Below are 25,447 nucleotides of genomic sequence, written 5' to 3' on the forward strand. Positions count from 1 at the left end.
ATTGGGGGGGAAAAAAATCCAAAAACCTCTACCTCTTGAGGTTTTGGAGTTGTTTTTTTGTTGTTTCCTTTCTAACCAACATCTGATGGCTTTCAATATTTGGCCTTTCCAAATGCATTGTTAATAAAATATTGGATTTATATAGAATCATCTTTGAACCCCACACTTAATGCAGTGTCCAGCCTGGTAGCAGAAAGGAAAAATGCTTCTAACAGATTGGAGGAACCGGATAGAGCTGTTGGCAGAGGGGTGGGAAAGAACTGTTAACAAATGTCTTAATGAAACAGGGAAAAGACAGGGGTGAGGTAAGCAGAGAATTCCAGTCAGTCCTGGTGTAGGGGAATGTCAAATGACTCATCCCAGGGAAGAAAAGAGGGCTTTTCAAAAAGAAAAAAAAAAGTTTCTGAATAGCAAGACAGCATTCAAATAATAAGGCATTTTGTTGAAGAGTATAGCATTCTCACATAATATACCATCTGATGGCTGTCTTAACAGGATGCTACTTTATTTCTCTGCAGCAGTATTAAAGGCTTGAGGTGAGCAGGGCTGAAGTGACTCACACCCCTAAAAATCCTCTCTTCTTTTTTGACCCAGGTGTTTTTCATCATTTTCTGAATAATGACCTCTTGCAACGTATGTTCAGTTTTTAACAGAGCACACATAGAAGATCAAAAACTCTTCAGTTACCTTTATTTTCCCTTCACAGTGAGGAAAACCATCCATAGGAGGCAATTCACACTGTTCTTGGGCTCCATTTATGAGATCTAAAGAGAAACATAGAACATAACTGAATTTAATTTCACAGTTCTGACAGATAGTTTAATGAATCCTTCCTTTTATTTTCATGAATCCACAAACCAGACTGACAAGTCCTTCTGTGTAATATTTGTTATAACTCTAAAATTCAGTCTGCTCTGTTTTACCTTAGAATATAATGGTTGCATAGATTGCAACTCTGACTTGCAGTAAAAGTGCTTAATTACAGAACCTGGACTAATCCACACTGAAAATAACTAAAACCAAAATATCTTCCTAATCAAAGTGTGAATAAAAGTACTAAATTGCAACAATTTGTTTCCAATCCTTAAACATTTGTTAAATGTATGTTTCTCTTAAACACAAGCCCTAGATCTTCCTGTTCTGTTATCACTTTCCATAATCCACAGCTTGGCATCAGATACATAACCCAATTAATAAATGTTGCAACATGACCTAAATTTATAACTGAGTAGCACTAGATAGCACCTCATGAAAAAAAAAAATTCTGATGGTCTCCCAAGGACTTTTTTCTTTTTTGCCTGTTTTAGTATTTTATCATTCTAGACTTTTGCAACACAAGAGTGTAACACAGAGTAATGTTTCTAGTCCATGAGCCAAAGGAGGACTTTTAAAGGACATAACTGCACCAACGCCAGGATGGCACTTTCTTCTAAGAACTTAACAGAATCCTCTAAGGCAGGCTTTTAAGGGAAGAAAAATTATTAAAGTAGTGGAGAGATTCTTGCCAAAGGCAGAGGAGGAAAAAAGGTTTGCACTTTAGGTATTTCATCCGAGAGTTATCTAAATTATTCCTGCATCATTTCTAGCATTTCCCATGGGTAAGAATCAGGATCATTAAAGCCAAACATCTATCAACCTAGAAGCACTAGAATAGATCAGTGGATAAAAGTTAAAACATTGACATATACAAAAAATGCCTCCTGATTTATCTGAGTATTTTCCTTTTTTATTTTTATTTTTTTAAAATAGTTTCCTTAAAAAATAAGAACTAGAAATATGAGTGAAGAACTGCAAAATGGAGCAGATGGGGAAAGAAGAATCATGCCAGGAAAAAGACACATATTTGGCAGTCTCTGCAGCAGCAGTAGTTTGACGAACTGAGCTGTACTGCCAATGACAACAACACTGAAGTGAAGTAGCTTTTAAGTTGACCTTGTAATTTCAAATCAATGAGCACTTCCAAAATATTCCCCTTTATCTTCTTATCCTTATGGGATTCTTGCAGACAAGTCCCCTGCATCTGCTCCAAGGAAGAACTTAAAGAACACACATACAAATATCAACAACTTAAAAATTGGTTCAAAACTGAGTCAGTACAGCTGGATAACAATGGGACTTCTTGCCTTACTGCTGTTCAGGAATCAAACTGAAATCAGTGCTTAAGATCAAACAGCAAAAAGCCCTACCTTAAAATGAAAATAGGCATGGTTAGGATGATGGCAATTTTCAGTAATCAATATAATGCCATTACAAAAACTTCGTGATCTTAACTGTGGGCTTTTTTTCTCCCCTGAAACTCATAAGTGCAGAGGCTTCATAAAGCATGCCAAATACACATCTTCCTAAAACATTAAAGTCTTTTTAAATCTATGATATAACATCAGAGATGCAGTTCAACTACAGGGAAAATTCAGCTTTTAGCATCATAGAGAACTTAAGGTAAAATATTCTGAATGTCTGAGTAATTCTATTCAATCAAGTCTTTGTATCAATTTCAGTTGCATTTGGACAAGTTATACTTGCTATGCTCAAAGGTTTTTTTTGCTTCCCCCCATAGTTACTATATAGAGAACCAGCTATAAATAGCAATTTTCAGAGAGGTAAGAGAATCATTACACTCTGAAGGAGAAGGTATTATTAATGGCATTCCACATGTATTTCCACAAACTATTTCCACTGCTACAGTGATTTCTTAAGGGGTATCCTTCCTTAGCCACTACTGGCCCCTCCCCATGCCAACACTACCACTCAACTTGACTCATGGTTAGATCACTGATATGTTATCAGTTAAAAATAGTTCTTGCCCAAAATTATGAATTCAAACCAGAAAAAAAATTTGCTTGGCACTACAGGGTAAGTAAAGCAGAGGTGGGAAGGACAGACCCCCAGGGGCTGCAGTTGCAGCAGGAGGAGCCACTGACACACCCTAGCAAAGCCACTTAAGAAAACATAACATACAGCCTTTGTACTGCTTGCTCTGGGCTAAAAAAATCCTCCTTAGACATGATGTTACTCTTTCAGCTCCTTATAAAATGTAGAAAAGTACCCAAAAGCTGCTCTTCTGCCCTTTCTGTTGGTTGGAAGGCAGAGCTTCTCAATATGAAGTATCCATAAGCTTTGTCTTCTATCTCAAGCTACCTATGTTAGTGTATCAAGTGCCTTCCAGTTGGTCAGGCAAACCCTCTTCTTCTGAAGTGTCTTTAAGTAGAGGACAAAACATATAAACAGGACACAATTCTTTATTCTACAGCATAAACACCTTCCCTGCCAAGTTTTTCACTTAAATCATATTGCATTCTAATGAGTATCCTGTGATGTGTCAAAGAAAGGAAGGATGGAGCAAAACACCCCAGGATACCCAGAGTGACATTTCTGGTAAATACACAATTGCAGCCCATTCACCAGCTTGCTCTTCCCATGTGCAAACACTTTCTGCATGTTTGTGTGCTTTTGTAGGTGGGCAGTGATCTTTGCTGCTGTTCATTGTTCAAAAGCTTTTAGAGGATCCCTATATTTGCAAGAATAAAACCTGCCTTGTTCCAACAGTCACAGATTGCACCCACCACACACATCAACACCTCAGCTGAGCTGTGGCAGTGCTGCAGACAGAGCCTTTCCACGCAGAAAGCCAACTCTTCCAGCTCTCCTTGTCCCTGCATGTTCCCAGAAGGAAAAAGCAAGCACCAGACATATATGTCAGCACAAGCTGCAGATTTTCTCAGGCTTCTGGTCTCCCCTGTGACCAGCTGCACTCAGGGCTTTTTCCAGAGCAGCCCCTCTTGCTTTTGCACTGGGATGACTGATACACAAACAGCAAACTTGATGTCGCCAGAATAATCTGTGCAGGGAACAGATTATTTACCTCTAACCATGGTAAATGAAGTATTAATGGCCCTACTAGCACTTCCAAAATACTTTCTGCTGTTTACTGCTTCCAAGAGCACCTGATGTGAGTGGACACATGGTTCTTTGTTGCTGGCTAGGCCTAAACCATGAGGAATTACACTTCAGCTTCTCCATCCACTCACGACAAGCTAGGTACAAGGGATATGCTGGAGCCTCTGGGGTACAGCCAGTGGGCTCCCTTCCCCACCCTTGGTAAACTACCTGTTCTGAACTATGGATGTAAACCTAGGAAACATCCTCATAAAATACCTACATTTTTGATTTTTGGCCAGCCTCTTCAAACAGAAAACCACTGCTGCAAACTAACAGACCAGCCTGACATCTTCAAGCCACACCACACAGCTGGACCAGGCAAAGTAGCAGCAAGGGTTGGACACAGCCAAACCAGCTCACTACCTTTTTTGGGGACAGGTTTTGATCATCCATGCCTCTTTCTAAAAAGGAATCCAGAGGTGAGCAAATCTTGTGTATCTCATGGACAGCTGGGACCAAGCACAACCAGTTACTGACAATTTACACTTTTGGATGGGCTACTAAGACAGGGGAGATGAAGAAAGTAGAACCCCGAGGATGCTGATCTACACATCTGGATCTTTCAAAGCATGAAAAGCAAATATTAAAACACAAGTCAAGAGTTTAAAGTTTCTTATCATTTGGAGATGATAAAAAAACCTCCCAATATCTTATGAACATTCTTGTTAAAAAAAATTGGTTAAAAGCATAATGCTGTTGCCAAAATCACATTGGATAGTTCTTTCCTGAAGGGGAAAAAATACATTAAACCAGACATTAAAGTTACTTCTGTTGGAAAATAGCATTTGAGAAACCACAAGGACTTTTATCTTTAATTAGGATTTATATAATTTAAAATACAAGTTCTGAGATATATTTTCCCAGCTAAAACTTACAACTCACAGCCAAAAAAGTCAGAAATAAAGCAAGTGTCATGTCAGTACAAAGCAACAGTAGATTATACAAAGTTTTTTTTCTCTTAAGCTTTGTGTGAGCCCTGATATTAATTCCTATTCTACAGACACCTAAGTGTTTTTGAAGTCATGCACAGCTTTCTTCCTCTTGACTGCTGCTATGCAAAGACACACTTATTAAACATTTATCTTGTGTGATGTTACATTAAAAGTCAATGAGTTGACATTGAAAATATGTATGTGAGCATATTATAAACCTCAGAGCACACAGTTGCTATAGGTTATCCTGGAAAAAACCAGAACATTTTGATAAAACACCAAGTAACTAGATTAAAAAAACCCCTTTTTAAAAATACAGTGCTCTATCTGTGAGGCCCTGAGATAGTCAAACCAACCAAAACTCCATCCCCATGTTTAGAAAGGAAATACCGGTTCACTCTGCAAATGTCTGTGGTTGTGTAGAGATAGATACACAGCTCTGCACCAGAGAATGTTAGTGCACAGCATGTGAAACTCAACTTGTGAACAATCACCAGGCACTTCAGTGCAAAGTCTGGCACATCAGGATGGATGAGTTGGCAGACTTAAGCTAAGCCACCTCAGTTGTGTTAGAAAAGATATTTCTCCCTTGTTGCTCTGTATGAGCTGAAGCCCCCTGCCTTTGACACTGCCCTCTTGAAACACCAGTTCACAGGTATTGATCTTCATCATCTCTTCATGTTCACAGATTTAGTTTAGTTTATAGAGAAACACTAAGGAAGGAATTATGTTGTTAAAAGTGCAGTCTGTGGTAAAGAGTTGTTGGTTTTTTTGTCTGCTTCCAAGTTAGTCTTTAACAAAACAGTAAAAATAGGTGATAGTAAGTGCTACACACATATTTTGTAACTTTCCTGTATTGCATCATCTGGAAGAGACTGAAAATTCTGCTTCAGTTTTTCTCCATCTGTTAAAAGACAATCTGCTAAGATACTAAACTGAGTACAAGTTATAAGTAGTTACTGTGTACTGAGAGGCATTCTATTTATCATAAAAGTTTTAAAATAAAAAATGAAAAAGAAGGCAAAATAAAATACTGTTGAAATTGCAAACTGTGACACCACCAGCCTATCTAGTCTGCCAGGGATCAATTCTTCATTATCAGAACTGAACTACCTTGGGAATTTAACATGACACAAAGGTTTATATACTTTGGAACCTCGAGGCTAAACCCCAGATCTTTAGAGTAGTGAAAAAAAAAAAGCATATTAGACTATGTTTTGATGACATATAGCACAGATAATAGCTCAACTCATAGCATTTACCCTCAGCATATCTAAATAAAATCAGGAGCCTCCCTAGTGCTAAAAGACAACCATATCCAACTAAGTCTACTTATAAATTTTATATCTATTTGTCCTCTTTCTCATTTTGATCATTAAATAAAAGTATTACTCTTACTTTTACTGAGGAAACCCTTCTCTTGTGTCTTTTTCAATTCTGAAATCTGTTATCTACAGTTACACATAACACTGTAGTTAAGGTCTCCTTTCCCTTCTCCCATTAATTAACACATTCTCAATTTAATTCACAATCTTAATCTCCAACTAGTATGATATCTTCAGAGAGAATTTACAATGTGAGCTGGAAGCACCAGCAGCATATTCAATGTAATGAGCTAAAGATTCCAAGATTTTAAATGAAGAGCACAAATAGCTTTCTACTGACACTGAAAAAACTTCAGTAGCAAAGTATTGGTATGATTTAAAGAAAATTAACTTTTCTAGTGCTAGCCCATCCTCACACCAGCTGTGCTGCTATGTTCCATTAACACTACTGAAATCAATGCAGTCTGGGGAGAATTCAAGCAGTAGTCAAGTAGTTAATCAAAATGCAGCCCAGGGGACCACTAACAGCCCCCTTCAGCACTACTGATAGAGCTCAGCACTGCAATGGAAAATATTCACGTGTGGTCTTCTGCAGTCATTACACTGTGCTGCAACAGCAAGGCTTGAAAGCACACAGCTCTCCCCAGCTACTGCTTTTGTGGGAGGCAAATGGACAGCAACATGGGAAAAACTGCCTGCTTGGTACTGTATACAGTGTGGAAAAAGAATACAATGGATAAAGCACAATGAATACCAGTAAAAGCAAAGCATTACCCTGAGAAAGCTGTAATCTTGGCTATTAGAAACATGCAGCCCACATCCTGTTACATCTGGTACACAATGATGTTCTGTGGGAGAAGTATTTTACTTTTTAAGGCATGACCATACAGAACATTGTACATACTGTGTTACCTGAAGAAAAGCCTGCTGTAGCCCACTTAAGACAGGGGGACAACTTTGGAAATTCAAAATAATATCCATTATCTTAGCTTTTTTTTTATTATTTTTTTAAATCTGATTTGTATCTGAAGCACAGAACCATGGGGCAAGCTATAGCTGCAGACTGTTAAAGCTAAGGAGGCTGCTACATGTGTATAACAAAGTTCTTTGGGCAGAGCCATGGAAAAAAATCAACTAATGAAGAAGTTACCTGAGTCTTCCTCCTCCATTTAAAAGTGTGTCAGCCTCAGGTGTTTAGGAAGGACATGGAAATACCATGACCAAGGTCCAGACTTGCCAGCCTGCTGTGCTACATACTGACAAAGGATTCCAGGTACCTGACAGGCATCCAAGCCACCGTGTCTTAGATGACAAGTAAATACTGAAATGTGCATTCTAATGAATTACTTTAAAGGTGTTTAATATTAAAGTTGTTAAAAGAGAACCCAACAGCCAATGCAGCAGACCAAGTTAAGGCACAAAAGGCATGGAAACTCTGAACAGACACACCAAATGTATTGTCCCTCCCTGAGCACTGCCACAGACAGCAACCCAACACTTAAATGTTCTTAAATTTTAGAAAGTTCTCCAAGTACCAGATATGCACAGGAGAGGTGTGGGGGAGGATTTGATATGAACCTTCACTTGCTCATTTTTATGGGATCAAAGACACACAATTAAAATCCATTGAAGTGACACTTTTCAAGGAAGAAGAACATGTTGTAAACAACCAGTTTGGCAAAGTTTTCAGTGCAATTATATTACCTGAGGTGTTAAATGGTTATGCTTATCAAAAAGTTGACTTTTCTGAGAACAAGCAAAGACAATGGCCTCAGAGTACCTTGGCTCTTGCTTTAAATCAACATTTTCCTTTCAATAAAAATTGTTTTGCAACATACATATTCAGAATTTTTACTACAGTTATTTAGTAGTGTTTTAAAGCCTGAGGAATTGAATGTTTCTCTTAGTTTGCTTAAATCAAGTTTCTCCCATAGCTGCCAGAAGAACACATTAGGAGTTCATAATTTAGAAAACATAAATAAACAACCCAAAACGAAGCCCAAACCAAACCCAACCCAACCCATAACACACAAACCTGCTTAGTAAAAAAAAACACAAAAAAACCCCAAAACCAACAACTAAAAACAACACATGAAGGAAACAGAGGACTGATTCTTAGACCATGTTTGTGCAGATTGCCCTGTCTGATGAAATGTGTGTAGTGCATCTCAGTCCCACAAAAATCAAGTATTTCTTTCACAGTCATGTTGGAAAAGCCAAGCAGTTAAAAGCCAAGTTGCCAAAACCAACCTGATTTTGTGCCTATCACATAGAACCCAGGATTCAGCTACAACAGAAGCAGTCATGCTGACAAGCTCTGCTTGGAAGTGCCATGGTTTCATATTTCCTCCTTTCTGTTTAATCATCTCCAGAACAACAACTTTACCTGGGAGTGTTATTTGTGGCACTGGCTCAAGGCTTCCTGTTCTAAAGGCTGATGAAAACTTTTATCTTCAAGGCACCCAAGGTTTAGATTAGTACTTTCTTGTGTGCATGGGAATATATTACTTTCCACAAATGCAGAAAGGATGGTTACTAAAGACCTTTACTTTTCATGTTCAACTCGGATAAAAAAGGGCAAGGGATAGAAGGAAAGAGGAGTTTATTGCTTCTGAAACAGCTGAAGCCTTACAGGCATCTTGATTAACAATTCACTCTTTCAGAGGAGTTGAAAATTCTCAATGTATAAACAAATGGGTTGGTCAATGTTTTTGAGAAGAAGAAAAAGGAAAAAAGCATGTTTACCATTTTACACATATTTGTAGAGAGGAAAAAAAGAGTAAGCCTAACCTCCCACTCAAGCTGCTCAAGATGCTCCAGGGCTTTGCTTTTTAGCAGCCTCACCTTTTAGCTGAGGTCCTCTCAACTTCTGTGGGATTAGAATTAAAGATGTTTGTGATACTAAGAGTTTATGCTCTCAATGAAAGATTTTCCAAAATGAACTTCAGAGGAAGAAATGAGGTGTAGCATCATGTCACAAACTCTAAACCTAAACACAGTAAGGGTACAGATACATAGTACAATCTACATTTACATCAACAATCCTCCCTGTTTCAGAGTCTGAAAAGGAAAACAGATTTCTGGTCTCTAATTGGGAAGTCAAAATGAATGAAATAAAAGTTTGAGTTCACCTACTTCAGAGACAGCTGAGTTACAATCCTTACTAAATCCTCAACATTTCCTCCTACCAACTGTTATCACTTTATTAGGAATGAGCATAATCCAGATGGATTTTCTTCAGATCCTTTTACCAGAGAGTGATATTTTCCATTACACATTTCACCACTGCCACATCAGTTCTGCAGCATGCTTGACAGTCAGAGGTTAAATTCCCACTGTCAAATTACAACAGTCCTTAATCCCACAAAAATAATATTTCAATCCATAAACCTGAATTATGGTCACATAACTGTTATTTATTAAAGTGAGATAAAACCATAACCTGGACAGATTTCAGTAACTTGACCCTGGAACTGTATCAGGATTCTTGAATTATCACAATCTTCTGTAGCACATGGATGCTGTTTTTAGGACTACTTTCTGAACTAAGCAATATTCTTAGTGAAAGAAAATTCCACTTGCAGAGATGTGCTGGGAGGAGAAACATTGACTAATTATCATTATAATCTCTTTTCTTCCTAGTTTGCTAATAAGAGTATTTTTTCCATGCAAGAGTAATTTAAAATGCACAATGAAAAGCTCATAGCACGTTCAGATTGACAAATCCAGCCTGCCATAGCAGTCAGCTTTCACTTATAAGAAAAATATTATGTTTTCTTGTTGACTTTGTGTCCAGTCATTATCAGCAATGAGGACAAATATTTGCAGCATAATCACCTTTCTGTCATCATGTCTCATTCTATCCCTTATACATAGACAGTATACAACATACAGTAAACTTTACACAAGGTCAGTGAGGACAGAATGTAGATTTCAGGATGAATAGTGACTCCACTATTTATCACCAAGCTTTACAAGCAGTGTCAGTGGCTGCCAAAGTGCAGCTAAGGCCTGCAGGAAGCAGAAAGGTGAAGGGACATGGTTATATAGATTAGAGAACCAGGTCTCAGTATACTGTGATAGCTCAATCCAAAATTAATAAATGCATGAAGCAGCTCCACTGGAAGCAGGCCTCCTCTAGGAAAATCTGCTAATGACACTGCACTGCTGCACTGATGAATGAGGCTATAAAATGCCTGATTTATTTCAGAGTTTCAAGCAGTGACTCCAAGGAAAAAGAAAAGATTTGCAGAAAAGTAAACTCAAGATGCCTTTAAAAAAACATTACTAAAAATACTAAACCTGATGCTAGGATGCTTTATAAATACTGTAGTTGTCCACAGGAAGAGGAAAATTACTAACAACAGCTAACATGAATTTCTATAAAGTCAGCATTAAAATATTATAGCTGATATAGAAATAATAATCCTAACATGTTTGCTTCCTGTGATCACAGTGTACCAGCTAAATAAACTGGGGAAAGTATTGTGTATTTGTATACACACACTTCAGCCCCAGTGAAATGACAAACTGTTGGGTAACAAAATGCCTCCTCTATAACAATTTTCAGATTATCTCTATTGATCTAGCACACATTAAAAAAAAAAGGAAAGAAAAAAAGGAAAAAAGGAAGCTGCTGAAATATTACAGAAAAAACCAAAACCAACACTGTGGCTGGCAAGCTGTATTGTAATCACAATGTTTACTCACCTTGCTTATTTTCTGAATGATTCCTTCCTAACTGAGAAGATACTTGTATTTTATTTTCACTGGAATCATATGGCTTCCAGGGTTTCCTACTGTCAGAAAACTGCTATGAAGTCAGGAGTAGAAACAAGTTTTTCATTTCCATTTGACTGCCTATGATCAGATGAATTTCCACTGATTGCTTCCAAGTAGGCACTTTAACACAAGGATGAGCTTCAAGGTCTGTTTTACCCATTGACTGTCCAGCCTAGAGACACCTGAACAGTTATATTATCCAAACAGGCATGGGAATAATACATTAATCTAACATTAAGAAACTGTTTCCTTAAGGTTTTTCTGTTTTTGCTGTTTAATATAGTTGCTTCAGATATTTTAAACTTAGGATACCAAGACTCAAAGGTAAAAAACTGAAGCTCTAATAAGACAAGTAGTGTTCTTACCACAAAAGCAATCCTCAGGCAGCAAAAAGCTACATAAACACTGCAGACTGAAAACTCCTACCAAGCTCCTTAAACAGTGCTCTTGAGCACATTCTAACAATAACAAAATTCAGTTCACCCGAAGATGTCAGATGCTTCCTTATCAGCTAAAAACAATGATCCTTTGGCTACAAATGTATAAGCAACAAACAGCATGACTACACTGCTTCCAACTATCTGCTAAGGTATTGAAATAACAGCATCAGGTCTTTCTTTTGTCCAGCTATGAAAAAAAATATACAGAGATGGTTTTCACTATATATATATAGGCCAGAAATTGTAACAATATTGGACTACTTCACTTTCCATCCAAGTGGAAGATCTTCTAATAAAGATCTTGTGCTGTTTTCCTTGTGACAGCAACACATCTGCAGGTGCTACATCTCAAGGATTGGACTCAAGGGTTGGACTTGATGATTGGATCAAGGGTTGGACTTGACGATCTCTAAGGTCCCTTCCAACCCAGCCCATTCTATGATTCTATGATTCTTCAATCACTTGTTTGCAATCTGCCTTGACTCTAACCAAGAGGAGAGTCACAGTCAGGGTAGGAGGGGGAGAAGGTACCAGAAGGCCACGTGCAGTAAAACAGTAAAGGGATTCTGTAAATGCACATTTTTTATATGTGGCAAGAGAGAAACAAAGGTTTGTCTCACCAAGAGATAATATGCCTTTAATGTCCTGGTACCAATAAAGCCAGCTAGGACAGAGCAGCTGACACAGCAACTCTGCCAGTACATTGTCATCAGGTGTCAACTGTACATCTGCTCTCCCAGACTTCCTGTCAGTGGCATTACCTTACCAAAGGCAGCATCTGCTTCTTTATTTTCACAAATTTACAAAGATAATATCCTCTCAATGTATTTATTTTTACAGGAAACCCTAGCACAGGCAAAACTTAGAAGCACAGCTATCAACCTGTTTACCAAGCTGCCCTAACTCTGCTGCTCTGCTCCCTGTTTGGGGCTGCAAAGATCATTAGCAGAGCAGCCTGAGCTCTTACTAAGGGTCAGAACAGCCAGTATCTGTTTAGACTTGGTGGCTGAGCAAATGCAGGGCAATATACCAGGCAGTATAAACAAGATTTGTTCAGTGTACCAACCACATTCACAGCTGGGAACACACTAAAGGAACAGACATGCAGCTGAAGAGACCAACAAGGCATTTTACCACCAGAGCATGACCCTAGTGCTTCAAGAAGTTTTAAGTACACTGAACAGCCCATTCAATGGAAACAAAACCAATGACTTCAAATTATGCTGCAAAACATATATTTATTTAAGCTGAAGGTACCAGGTAGGTCACAGTCACCTCTGTGTGTCAAATCGTAAGAGTTACCCATCAGAGTAGGGAAGGACATCTTTTAATCATATCCAGTAACAAATTTTCTTTTAGCTAACAACCAATGAAGTGCACATGGTAGAAATGCAGAGAAGAGTCAAACAGATCCAAGTAATTAGGCTCTGAGAGAAACTGACTGCACAGTTTCATTGCTCTGAAGTGCAACCACTTAAAGTCTGAAACATAACCTATGAGCAAGATAGATTATAACCCTTTGGCAAAGAATTTCATTTTCTTCAATGTGTTCAAGAAACCATAGAAGAAAGTCTTCCTCTGAGCTTGTCAAAGATCACAAGACTAAAGGTTGACATTGATACAGGCTAGACCTTGAATTCTGTTTGTCAAGACATTCCACACACATAACACTGAAAATTCTTGTTATAGCCAAGAGAGAATTACAAATTAAACAGCCCATAAACACTTCAAACAGTTGCCATACCCACCTGCTACATTAAGCTTTTCAACTGCTCCTAAGATGGGAGCAGGAGTGGTAGTATTGTTGGTAGAGTTTGCTCCTGTTCCATTAAGTACAAGATTTTCCACCTTGGACTCCAGCTTCCCGATGCGCTGCAGGATATTATCCAACAAGACAGCAAGTGTCTTCTTCAAATCTACAAATGCAAAGGAAAAGTTTAAGGCTTAAGGCAATGCACACTGTCAGACAAGAAAAAAAAATACAAGAATGAAACTGGAGTATACACAGATTCTTTCAGTGCAAATAGTTGTCATTAGCAGTTTAATGGACAAACGCTCATTCAGCCTCATACAAGTTTCTCTGGACATGGAACTTGTCTCGCAGGGTATTTTAGAAAGCACACTGCAACTCATATATATATATATATATATATATATATATCCTGTATTGAAAGTGAAACATGTCCCTTTGTAGGTACATACATGGAAACAAAAACATGCTTTTTGGTAATTGCTCAAACAATAATAAGTTGCTTAAATAGTACGGAATCTAAACCTAAATCCATATTCAAGCACTAGCAGAGGAACTGTCTGTGAGGCTCAGTCATCTGGAAACAAAAATTCCCTTCCAAAAGAAGGGACAAAACAACCTTCTGCATCTCCTCCACCACAACCACATCCTGCACTGGCAAAAAATGTTCAGTTCAATTTTTCAGTTTAACACATAAAGGACCACGAATCAGCTGTTTTTTCACAGTGTTGATCACTTCTACCAGAACTCCTTTCCTGTAAAAGCAACACACAGTAACAGGAGTCTGCATATCAAACACCAAACCCAGATAGTTTTTCTTTCCTTTCTCTTTTGTTCAGATTTCTCAAAGTAACCCAGACTCAGAGAACTGTGGGCAAGCAGGGAAAACACAGACCACTTTCAGAATGAACTGTACAACTATAGTGGCAGCAAGCCAAAAAGAAAAAAAAAGATAAAAGAAAGTATTGTTCTTTTTTCACTTACTTATGTCTCAAGATTAAAGAATTGGTATGATGAATTTACATTATATACCCATTTAATTACATCTGCACATGTAAAATACATTTTCTACTTTCCACAACTTTAGAATCAAGTAACTTTTTATTGGTAATAAAAAGTTTCTTAATACATCTAAAGAGATTCCTCTGCCCCAACATCAGTTGTATTTTTTGCCACTCTTATTTTGTGCTACCTTGATTTTTTTCCCATGACTAGCCCAAATTTTTTGCAAATGAGAGAGTAAATAAGAAAAGACTACTGCTTTTAGAAAATTATAATTCTCTTTTTTTTTTCCAAATAAAAGGAGGGTTACATTTATTCCACAGAGCCATAAAATAGATATTTTTCTTTATAACTCTGGGTATTCCCTTGTTGTTTAAGGATTAGGAGATGGAATCTTAAGCACTGATGATCTGAGCTATCTTAGGAGGGGCCCCAAAAGGTTGGGGTTTTTTTTTGTTATAACCAAAATTTTAACATGAACAAAATCATGGCAGAGAAGGAGAGAAAAACCTAGGAATAAGGTAGTAAAAAAATAAAATCCAGGAAAGAATAAGAAACTCAACAAATATAAACCTGTGTACAGATCATAAACAGGATGATGGATAACACTGTAATTTTAAAATACTGATAGCAAAACACTCGTGAGAAATTGCTTACAAGAACAAAAAAGTAATTGGAGGCCAGTTGGAGAAGGGGAGGACAGAAGCAAAGATCATTAATTTTTGTAAAACAAATGCTTATTGCTATAAAAAATTTAATGCTCACTGTGTATGCTTGGACTACAACTTTCAAAAGAAAAGTGTTTGATTCACCTACCTGACAGCTCAACATATGGCAGAAAGAAAAAGAGAGAAATAAAAGTGGAAAAGGTCCTTCCTAACCAGAATGATTTGGTGAATCTGTGAAACTAGCTTATATTTCCAATAATTATCATTTTACTCAGTTTCACAAAGTATTATTTAACATGGTGTTATTCAGTCACTTGTAGCATACCTTTCCCTCTAGTATTTTATATAAACCTATTACCATTATTTTGCTCCCTTCTAAACTCCTTAATTGAACACACCTGTCTGAACTTGCCTTTAAAGATAAAATTCCTCTTAGCCATGGAACCTGACATTTCTACACAAGATTTACCTCTACCTTTACAGAAACATTAAAAGGTTACTTCACCCACTTTCAAATGCAGTTTCACCTCTGGGGAACTTACTCCCCTGGGGGATTTTGAGCAGGAAATGAGTGCCACAGGCAGCAAGATGCAAGGGGATCTTATTTTACAGATACTCTGTACCTAGGGCACAGATCAATGCAGTTAGCCCTCAATTTTGGGGGACATACTTGATTTTGGGGTTGAGGTTTTTTTTTCCTTCTTCAATTCACCTCCCATCAAGAACCCTTAAAGATAATGGGACACTGATGCTGGCTATAGAGCAGCCAGGGGCTTATTTTAAGCCTATGCACACAATTTTGTAGGGATCTCTACTTGTTTGCAGGTCTTCAATCTAAACATTTATCTATTACAGGTCTGTTTAGCTTGTGTTGCTTTGTACCAAACCATAGCAGTGAAGTTGAACATGGAGTTACAAGCCAGTAGAAGTTACAGAATAAGGATAGCTTGTTATTTAAGCAACAAAGCAATATAATTGTTAGCCATTTCTGGTCTTATAATCTCAGGTTTATGGGCAAGAACCTTCATGTGAACTCAAATATTCCTTTTTTAGAGGACATAAGTGGTAACAGAAAAAAGATAACTACTCCATTTTTTCAGAGCTGAGCACTAAGACAAAAACAAAAGGAAAGAAAACTTTATGTTTTACAGGGCATTAACTTTCCAGATAGCCTGAAAGTGCATAGACAAGTAGGAAAGAAGTGAGGTGTGCGATGTGACCTAATCAGGTTGAAAAGGGGCCACACCTAACCTGAAACTGGATTTTTTAAAAATTTAAATATTTTCTGGTCAATTCATTCTTCTCTGCACTTTTTCTCACACATGCACACAGACTTAATTCTCAGGTTGTAAAAAAATGGAAGAGATTAAGAACACAATTTACTGCCAGACAAAGCACTGAAACTCACAAAGAGTTGTCTACCCTGAGGCAAATATACTTCAGCCTAATTTAAGCTTGTGCCAGATACATAAACTTGAACATTAAGTAAATTGACTAGGCAAAGAAATGGAATAGGAAATAACAAGAAAAAAACATAGCAGCTATCAGTAAGGCTAGTTCTTTTTCCAAGAACAGCTTAGATCACTGACACAGAAACTGAAAAGCCTCTGAAGCTTCCCAAAAACAGCAAAGAAGTATTTTTAAATTTAGTTCTAACAAATAACCTGAGACATATCAGATATAACTACTAGACAGATGTGAAAATTAGCAGACAACTTCATTTCCAAGTGACTGGAAATGTAAAATTTGTCCCATCTCACTCTTGAAAGTGAAGGCTGATTTCTCCATCTGTGCAGAAAATCCACAATGCAAAGTACTGTTAATTGAGCATTATGAACTAAAATATTTGGACAATTTAGAAAAAACCTTGATCAGATTATCATGTAATCTAAAGCACAACCTTACCGTATGCTGTCACTGTCCCAACATAAGGCCCATCAACCACATTTTTATTTTCTTCAGCTAATGCTTTGATGTATCTTTTGCTGAGATCCAAAATTTGCTCACGCAGGACTGAACTGCTCTCGTGCTGTGTTTGCTGCTGAATAGTAAAATGCAGAAGCATCATTCCCCAAATGAAACCAAAAGTCACCAGAAAAAAGCCGAGTTTCTGAGAGGACAACTTCCATGGAGAGAATGCCATGATTCCCAACAGCTTGACACAGTTACTGCAAAGGTTCCTAAAGCATAAAGCCAAAAAGCAAGTTCATGGTCCAAGTATGTAAGTATCACAGAGCAGGATTCAGTCTTATTCCAACTCCTTAGTCAATGTATATCCATGTTTCAGTTCCATCCTGTTGCAAGAAGACAGAAAAGCAGCATAGTTAGAACAATACCTTAGAAATTTGTACTAGTTCGACTAGGTCTTCACTTGAACTGGTACAAAATAGGAGCAGACAACACACTTTCTTTGTAAATATTTAATTTGTATGTATCAACATTGTGCTGTACTAGCCAGAGCACAAAGAAGCTGAGAAAAGCACTGGAAAGAGAACAAAGAAGGAGTGATGTGCCTGAGCAGGTGTAGAACACCTCTCAGTATCTGGATCAAGTTCAATGCTTCAAGCAGTTTCCAAGCTGAATTTCAATCTAGCTTTGCTTTTACATATTTGTGTGTGTGTGTGTGTGTGTACACACAACACTTTGTGATGTTGCCAGTGCAGCAATTTAAGACAATTCTCAACATAATTCAGTTCTCAGAAAACAAGTAATTTTAGCTGGCAGTGACACAGCTCGATTCCTGGCGAGTGCTATGGCATATGGCTAGATAGGTGATCAGGAAATCAGACTCCCTCAAGGGTAAAGAGGAAAAAGAAATCTACATTATTTAAGCCAATACACTCTCCTGGCTTATACTGCATGCAGTCAGAAGGATGGAATAATCTCCTCTTGCTCCTGTGTGGCCTCTGCTGTGTTACTACTTATTAATAAAACATTGTCCACTGAGTTTGCTCTTTGCAACTAAATTCAAAAAACACACTTTTTAATGCTAAAACGTGTTTTCTGTATATAAAATTAATATTCTCAGAGCTTTTCGCACCTTAGGGAAAAAGAACTGCAATAGCAGCCTTCAAGACATATTAAGGCCATTTTTTCATGGTAAACTTAAAGATAAAACCTGGCATAAGAAATCCAAAGGCAGGAAAAGCTCTGTGATGAGGGCTAGAGGCAGGGTCCTTAGCATAAAGCCCAACAAGAAAGGTAATTAAATGGTAATTAAGTGTAACCTATCATGTTAAGACACAGATTTGGTAAAATGTTATCCTTTTAACTTCATAATGCTCCCAGACAGGATTAGAGAACATAATATTCCCTTCCACTCTGCACTTGCCCAGATAATGCAGATGTTACTCTGTTTTAATAGGATAATTACAGAGATGCCTGGTAGCACTGCTCCCTGTTTGTTAAAATTCCACTTAGGTTTTCTGCTTTCAGTTAAACCAGGAGTTCTGCAGAGGGGCAGAAATACTTTTGGACCACTTGTCTCCCAGAATATCTTGTGTGTGCATTTAGCATTATTGATTCTCATCAATTGTAGAAGTGAACGTGCATCACGTTGTAAACCCAAAGCAGACAAGGCAGTAACTGCACCACACATTTACACTGCTAAGAGAAAAACTTGCAGCCATCTTTTCTTTAGAGAGGAATGGTGTGGAAAAATGAATTGCAAGTACAGTGAAAAAGATTATAAAGCCCCCCTGTTGACTTTTTCCACACTTAAAATATCTGAATAAAAAAAAGGACTAGTCTCAGCAGAGAAAATAAAGGACTCTGTTTAATGCTGCTCTCCATAAAGTTAATTTTCCAATAAATGGCAGAGGGAAGTTTTGATTCCTTCAGTTTATTTAACTGTAGCCTTGGGACACTCTTGGACTGACTGAAAAGTCGAGTATTGTTATTCCATTAAAACACGAATGTTTTACTATTACTTTGCAGTATCTGGTGCAATAAAATGTAGAAAATGCCATAGTTTAAAACAACCACAACTTTAAAAAGAAATATGAAATATTGAAGATAAATTTCCTCAGTGACTTCAAGTAAGAACTGACAGTGTCCTCTGGAGCAATAAGGAATGTGGTTATTAACAATCAATATTTCTTCCCCAATTAAGGGTTGCTTGTGAAGTGGAAAACACTGAATAAGAAACTAAAGCTTTCACCACCATACTTTACCAGGCTAGTGCTAATGCTTTTTTATGACTAGTTGTTCAGTAAAAAAGCCTGCAGAACATAATTAACACTGAAAACAGTAATAAAAATTGCAAGCATTTCACACTCATCTTTTTAAAGCTCTAGAACAGAAACAAGGATGATATAAAAAATAATGTATGTCCAACCACTAAGAATAGTCTCCTTACATACAGCTGTTGACTTTTATACTCTGTCAACAAAAAAGGAAAAAAAGAAAGACTATAAATCCACTGAAAAACTGTAAGGTAGACAGCTAATGTTAAAGTTTTGCCATAAATAAGCATTAAAATTCATTTCACAATGGGAGAATGGCTCCTGTTATTTCAAGTACTAAAAGCAAAAAACCCACCCAACCCCACCAGACACCACAAAGCAGCCCTGTTTTTACTGCCAATTAAACAATTCCAGTGGTTAGCAACTTGATGAATGCCCAACAACCTGCACTTAACCAATTAACTTTACAGCACTGCTGGTGGCCATGGAGGTCTGGAAAGTGCACAGGAGAAGAAGCTCTGTGCTTCCCACCACTTCCATGGCTGGATGCACACCCACACTGACTTTGGGTTATGTTTAATACTAGGTTAGACAGATGTCAGGGACTGCAACACAACTATTCCATGGATAACAATTCCCACATACTCATTTGGTATCTCTATAAGACAGTGCTCAGAAGATGAAGGGGTTATGTGGAATGTGTGAAGGCAGCAGCACAGGAATGTCTCTGTGGTGGTTTCTGGGGTTTGTTCTTTTTATTTTTTTAATTTTTTTTTTTTAAATCTCTGCCCACATCAAGTAATCCATTCCCAAGCCTAAGGTGATAGAAGATTTCCCTTATTCTCACCTTTGCCTTATAAATGTTCTCAAAGGAGCTGATTTTGTTAACTATTAAGGCCTTTTCCTAGTCTAGTCTACAAAGTGCTTTGGAAAGAAGTGGTCTCACTCTAAGACAACTCTTGAAACTCCAGCACCTCTCTGGAAACTGGATATGTCCTAGTTGTGAAGTTGTTTGTGAAACCATCAGGAAGGTAATTCCTCCTGCTTTACTGAGAGTAGCTAACCTACCAAAACTGACACCAAGTGTGACAAACAAGGGTGAAAATGAAAAGATACAAGGCAAGAAAATCTTTATCAGAGAACTGCTTTATGTTCTTCCTTAGATTTGACTCTAACCAGCTAAAATCTCACTGCAATTAAACCAACATACTGGCAACTGAAGCAACATGCTGGTGTATTATTAATATTTTTTATTTTTAAACAGACCACTTACACACTTTGTGGTAAACATGCCACAGTTTTTAAAAAAATTGCCCCTACCTCCCCCCCAACAAAGAAAAAGATTAGTGTATTTCTTTGGAAAAGGGCTAACCTGACACCCATTATATAGGCATAACAATTGCAATAGTCTTAGTACTTTCACTAATTAAAAGAACTTCCTTAAAAACACATTTTTTTTCCTGTTCTGTATTCAATAAAATCCTCCTCAACAGCTGGTCAATTCATTAGTTACAGAGGATAACATTACTGGGCCTATGTTATAACAACAAAAAAACCTCTCATGCTATTTAGAATCAGAGCAGGAAAGTATCCCAATAATAACATGATCTGTGTAGCAGGGATGCAAACAACACACTTCTCAGAGTTTCAAGCCTTTACTTTAAATAAATGCTTAAAATAGAGTACAAAAAGTGCATCTTCATGTGAAGAGATTAGGCTGAAATTTATCCATGCATTTCTCTTCACTTTTTAAAAAGGAGAAATAATCATCTACAAGAGATTAAGCAAAGTCCCTTTATGAGTGTGTCAATATTTGTCCAATCTGCACCTACGTAAGAAGTGGTACTCACACAGGGTGAACTGGAAACAGCACTATGCTCAGAACAGTCAGGTTTTGATTGTTCATCAGCTGACAGCCCTGTTCAGCACTTAGTTCCCAGTTATAAAACCCTGCTTGCCTGTAGCCAAAACAGAAGCTGTTGCACTCATGAAAATACCAGCAGATTGAGTAGTATTCAATTATTAGCTTGCCATGAACTGAAGCAGAAGCAAACTTATTCAACAGGGCTAGTAAACAATGTATTTTTGTACCAAGTGGCTCTGTAAAAATAGTAAAAATTAACACTCACAGGAACAGGCATCAGGCCTTATGCCAAGTGCATTTCTATGCCAAACACGCAAGGCCCAAATTTTGGCCTCTCCTGTTTGTGAAATTATTAGAACTTGTGTCTGCCAGAGCTGGTACCAGCTGCCTCTTGTTATGGCATATATAGCTTAGACATGAGATAAGAGAAAAGGCCTTGAAAACACAAGCACAGGCTGAAAGCAGAAGCCCAAGAACTGTAAGCAGCTCAGTGATGGTCACTGACAAAGTGCAAGCCAGAAATTTTGGCAAAAAGCACCAAACGTCATCAAGGACCAGGGCTACCAGCACTGAATACATGGCACCAGTTCTGTGGTACTCTCTGGTCACAATTAATTCATAATGAGATTGTTACAGACTAATTGCTTTGCATAAGCAGTGGTAATGACTAGAAATGAGCACTAGACATTAGCAACATGTATTATTAATGAATATCAATCTAGTGAAGTTTTGCTAAGAAAGTTTATAGCTGATTTAAAACTGTTTTGTTTCATCAGCCTTCTAAACTTTCACTCACAGTAATCTATCATTCTAATATATATATATTGATACAAAAACATCACCTATTCAGTTCCAACTGACCCCAAAGAGTGTTACTGCATCACAATCAGCTCACAGAGGTGCTCTGAAAGACCCATCCATCAGGATCCTAATGCTAATGCTAATACTAATGCTGATCTATTTTCTAGGTCTATTTTCTTAGATTTTTTCTAACAGGGCACACTGCACTTCTGTTTGCAACTTCTGTAGAACTTGTTACAGACTAACAGAGGACAAACATCACAATGTTAACTTTACTCTGTTCCTACTAAGTGTGTGTTAACCTAAAAGCTAACCATAATTCAAGTGTCAATCCAGTGGGCTGCCAACACACCAGAGCTACAGCCAGAAAACCCAGGGGTGAGTGAAAACACCTGCCATGTCCCTGCACTTCTCTGCTAGGGGATGCCAGGAGTCATCCTTCATGCAGAAGCTGATGCAATACATCTTAAAAGGGACAGGCAGTCCTCTAAACCTTCTTTCTACAAGTAATGAGTCCAACTGGGATTGCTGGGTTTTAACAGTTTAAACCAGACATGCTTCAACATATACACAAACTAGAATCCCAGGCTAATCTTAACCACTGCCTTCTACTGCAGCTGCATTGCCTAAACAGATGAGCACTAAACCCCAGCTGAATGCAAATTAATGGATTTCCTGGTACTCCTCTACTCCTGTGAGAATATCTCAGCAGATGTTCCACCCCAGTTGGCCAATCTCTGTTCTGCAGTAGTGCAACCCATGCTGCAGGGACTCCATTCCCATCCCATCTCACTCACTCCTCCTCCAGTTTTACTTACTGCAAGATGCTGACTTTCTTTAGCCCTTCTGGAGGCTGAATCTACCTGCCCTCCTTTCAAGATAAAACAGGATAAGCTACAGCTTACTACTTAATACAGTCAAGTGAAATCAAAGAACAGTCATACATTGTCATGGTAGAAGATAAGAAAGGATAAAACAGATCACAGGAAAAAAAAAAGCAGCTTTATTTCTGATAAAAATTCTTGCATTTCAACACGATGTCTGTTCATACCATGTCGTGTATCTTTATCTCATGTACATTTGACTCCAGTATTGACATGGCAATTATACAACCAATAAACTTAGGAAACATGTTCTACTAACATAAAAGCATATACACATCTAAACAAAACTCCATGCTTCCAGCTGTTCCACTGAAGATTCAGAAGCAGTTTGCTTGCTCTTTAGTCACTGACCAGGTCAAACACCAAGTAGAAAGCAGACAGCAGGACAGGCAAGCACTGACTCAGGGTGAGAAGGGCTGTATCCTGCTCTCCCAGCTTGACCAGGTCACAGCAACAACGGAAGGAAACTACAAGCCTTGAACTCTGAGAACTTCCCATTACTGCTAATTTTTTCTTTCAAGAGATAAATGTAACATTTTACAAGGCTTCAGAAGAAACTGAGTATCACACATTAAAATGAAACACCGACTGGGTGGTTACTCAGAAGAGAGGGAAAATATGATCAGATCACAGTTAGTTTATATCTAACTCTGGGAGATTCCACTGGTTTCAACACTTAATCAGTAATCAATTCATTTATTTCAACAGTTCAAAAGTAATAAATTTACAACATCTTAAAACTTTTTGTTAATTTTAAAATAAACTCTGAGCACCCAGCTCTAATCATTGTCATAAAAGACAAGATTTGTAGCAGCATGTTCTAGAAGGCACAGAAACAGGGTAGCAAAGCTGATAGGTTTAACCCACATCAAGAGTTCCAAGGTCGAAGTGAGGTTTCCAAAGGTGCATGCATTCCCTGCATACATCCCAGGAAATCTCCATTACCAGCATCTCAGGAAGAAGAATTTAGGTTAGATATTAGAAAGAATTTCTTTATGGAGAGGGTGATCAGACATTGGAATGGGCTGCCCAGGGAAGTAGTGGATTCTCCATCCCTGGAGATATTTAAAAAGAGACTGGATGTGGCACTCAGTGCCATGGTCTGGTAACTGCAGTGGTAGTGGATCAAGGGTTGGACTTGATGATCTCTGAGGTCCCTTCCAACCCAGCCAATTCTATGATTCTATAAGAGGTAACTGAGAAATCCTGCAGCTCTATCAGGCTCATCTGGTAACAGAACATTCTATAATTGAAATTTATTAGTAGATAAAATAAATGCATAAAACTATTTTCTTATCTGAATTATGTCAGCTTAGTTTTGCTCTTCCTTGGGCTGCACAACTTTATTTTGAGCAATAATTCTGTCAACCTGTTCTTCTCTTCTAGCTGATAGATGTCACTGAGTCTTCTTTCTCACCACCCATCTCCAGCTGAAACAGCAGCAGCACGTCCTGCTGCTCAAGTGGCAATTTGGGATGCAATCCCATGAAGTGAGAACAGCAGAACAACACTGTGTCACACCAGCAGAAGCAGCACAGATGGAATAAGGGAGAGTAAGAGTAAAAAATACTCAGAGTTTGGGTTTTTTGAGGTTTAGAATTTTTTGGTTGTTTGGTTTTTGGGTTTTTTTGTTTGTTTTTTTGGGATTTTTAAGCATGTTTGCTTTTGGGCATGCGTGTGTAGTAGAAATGAGCAGGAGGTGGTAGGATGGAAACTGAAGGAGAGAAAAGCAGCCTTTGAGAAGAATGCTATAAAAACCAGTAAAATTTTCATCTTCAGCAAGCAGCTTGCCTTCACTTCTAAAAATAAATTTCTTCACTTACAAACAGTTTGGGTGGCAAACCCACCATAATTTCCCCATGTGGGTCTGTGGTTTCACAGAGACTCCAAAATTATTCCACTCCTCTACCAAGCACGTAATTTTCTGTAGTTTAGTCCAGCAGAAATTAAGCCATCAGATATTCTTCCTTTCATGTTTGTTTCCCCTGGTATTTCAGGGGGGAATGAGTGAAAAAGGGAGGAAGGTCTACACAGAAGACAAGGGAGAAAAGGATTACAGGAAAATCCATAAGGAAAAATCCTCATGGATTGAAATTCTTACAGTTCAAATACTGTTTTTGATTAAAAACACTTCTTTGAACTTTAGAAATCCAGAAACATTCATGACCTTGAACAAACAAAATAAATATATATTTTTACAACTATTTACAAAGCAAAGGGTGTATTAATAATCTTTGTCTTGTTGCTTCATTAAAACAAGATGCCCCAAATAGTATTTTCTGAACACTGAAAAAGCAAATTTTGGGATATCAGCATGCAGTTCAGATAAGGGAACAGTTGGGTCTTTATTTTGGAAGAAAGTAACTTATTGGGAGCCTAAGACTTACAGAAAAGACATACAATAATCCTAAAAATAGTGAAAAAGTGGGAGTCGTGATTTCATGCCTTCAAGAGTTCCCTGTAACTGAACAAACCTTTAAGTTACTTCATTAATTTTAATGAACATTAAAGACAGGACTCACGGCCAAGATGTTTGGATGTGTGGATGCAAGCACACTCCTTTTTCTCTTTCCCTTCTCACAACTACCTAATATAAGACATCTTCCTATGTCATTCTTCATTTTACATGTGGTGATTGTCCACTAAGGGTGTAAATATGGCACATGCTGAGAAGCACGGTCTCATAATTTTTAGATCAACTGAAAGCCCTCCAGAGTTATGAGTAAAACATCCTGGGTTCTTCCAGAGGAACCCTATGTATGCAAATTAGTTTCTGGGAATTCTCTCCTGTTTATTTAGGACACAGCACAACAGTGGTAAGCAAAAGTTACAAGCACTTCTATGAATTTGTTCAGAAAAGTATATTTATTTTTAAT

General features: G+C 37.8%; 1 protein-coding gene across 1 annotated transcript in view; it reads right to left on the reverse strand.

Moving 5' to 3' along the window:
• Positions 1–25,447, reverse strand: part of MGAT5 (alpha-1,6-mannosylglycoprotein 6-beta-N-acetylglucosaminyltransferase) — a 114,051-nt gene that overhangs the window by 50,171 nt on the left and 38,433 nt on the right. Inside the window, exons 2-4 of the mRNA XM_030454480.1 lie at positions 16,744–17,132; positions 13,167–13,334; positions 688–764 (exon numbers count right to left, since the gene is read on the reverse strand). Coding sequence (XP_030310340.1) covers positions 688–764; positions 13,167–13,334; positions 16,744–16,981 — 483 coding nt within the window. The 5' untranslated portion in view covers positions 16,982–17,132. The remainder of the gene's footprint in view (positions 1–687; positions 765–13,166; positions 13,335–16,743; positions 17,133–25,447) is intronic.

Source organism: Calypte anna, chromosome 7 (genome assembly GCF_003957555.1).
Source record: "Calypte anna isolate BGI_N300 chromosome 7, bCalAnn1_v1.p, whole genome shotgun sequence".
In the NCBI taxonomy this organism is placed as follows: Eukaryota; Metazoa; Chordata; class Aves; order Apodiformes; family Trochilidae; genus Calypte; species Calypte anna.